General features: G+C 54.5%; 1 protein-coding gene across 1 annotated transcript; it reads right to left on the bottom strand.

Moving 5' to 3' along the window:
• Nucleotides 1–205: 205 nt before the first annotated feature.
• LOC119595771 lies at nucleotides 206–748 on the bottom strand (the record flags this gene model as incomplete). The annotated part of the gene is given in 1 exon segment (XM_037944917.1): nucleotides 206–748. A coding segment is annotated over 1 exon segment (525 nt), but the record flags the coding sequence as incomplete, so codon positions are not given.
• Nucleotides 749–1241: the final 493 nt, after the last annotated feature.

Raw genomic sequence — 1241 nt, 5'->3', positions numbered from 1 at the left:
TAAAGAGACGGATCCCCGGGGCACTTTATGAATGAACCGGATATATCATGATATTCCGATTACGTAACTGGCCTTGAAGTTACTCCGATAACCTTCACCTCTTGTATACACCTAATTCCAGCCTCGGGTATGATGGCTGTTTTGAGTCCATTAAGAGCATGCGCACACTGTCTCCGCGTTACACATCCTCTGTCCGAATATTCACCTGGAAGGGGAACGTGATGGCGGAGAACGGCGCGGCGAAGACGTCCCTGGGCTCCGGGGGCTGGTGGTGGGGGAGGCCCGACGTGTAGATGGTGGAGAAGATGTTGGCCGTGGGGGTGAGGGCGGGGGGCATCGACGAGGAGGAGGGCAGCGTGTAGGGGCCGGAGGGCAGCGTGTAAGGTCCAGGGGAAGATGCCTCGCACTTGCTACTGACCGAGGAGAGCGGCGGGAGGGCGAGGGGTGGGGGGACCCCGCTCACCTGCTGCTGTTGTTGTTGCTCCGATCCAGCAGCCTCACGCCCACCCCCGCCCACCTCCCTCCCGCCCACCGCCGAGCATCTGCTGCTACTGCCCCCTTCACACCCGTTGACCAAGCTAGAGGGGGCGCCGGTGCCCTTGGCAGAGCCTGCTCTGGACGGCGAGCTAGACTCGGCGAGGCTGCCGTGGCCGCCGGTCGGCATCGTGGCCGGGGGCTCGGCCAGGAGGGACGCGAACGAGTGGTCGCCTAGGCCGCCGGGCTCCAACATCCTACGGCTCCGGGGGGGCCTTCAGCGCCAGGTCTAGATTCCGTTTAATGCCGCCAATGACGTTCGTTCAACGTACTGCTTTCTCACAATTAGTCTCGCACTTAGGCCATCATTATGCAATAATGGGCCACTGCAGAACCTATTTCCACGTAGTTCCTCCCAAAGATAAGCTAGTCCGCAATTACAGTGTAATTTACTTGCAAAATATATTCTTACGATTTGAAAACCGGAAAATCACACTTTTATCTCGCAATGAATATATATTTTCCCTTTGCATATTTTAACGCATATATCTACATACATTAGGAACACCAAATTAAAAGTCTCCGCTTTAAGTAGAGGCTGTAACTCTCTGGGTTTTGCCTTCAGGTTAATGTGTCACACTCGTATAACACTGGCTTTTTTGCTTTCCAAAAATTATTCCTATTCAAAGTGTTGCTGTTGCATTATTCCGCGAGGGCGAGATGGCGCAAAATAACAGCTTCGTAGGCGTGTCAAAAAATACCGAGTC

Source organism: Penaeus monodon, chromosome 36, assembly GCF_015228065.2.
Source record: "Penaeus monodon isolate SGIC_2016 chromosome 36, NSTDA_Pmon_1, whole genome shotgun sequence".
Taxonomy (NCBI): Eukaryota; Metazoa; Arthropoda; class Malacostraca; order Decapoda; family Penaeidae; genus Penaeus; species Penaeus monodon.
The sequence above is the reverse complement of the archived record's forward strand: the minus strand, read 5'-3'. Positions and strand labels throughout refer to the sequence as shown.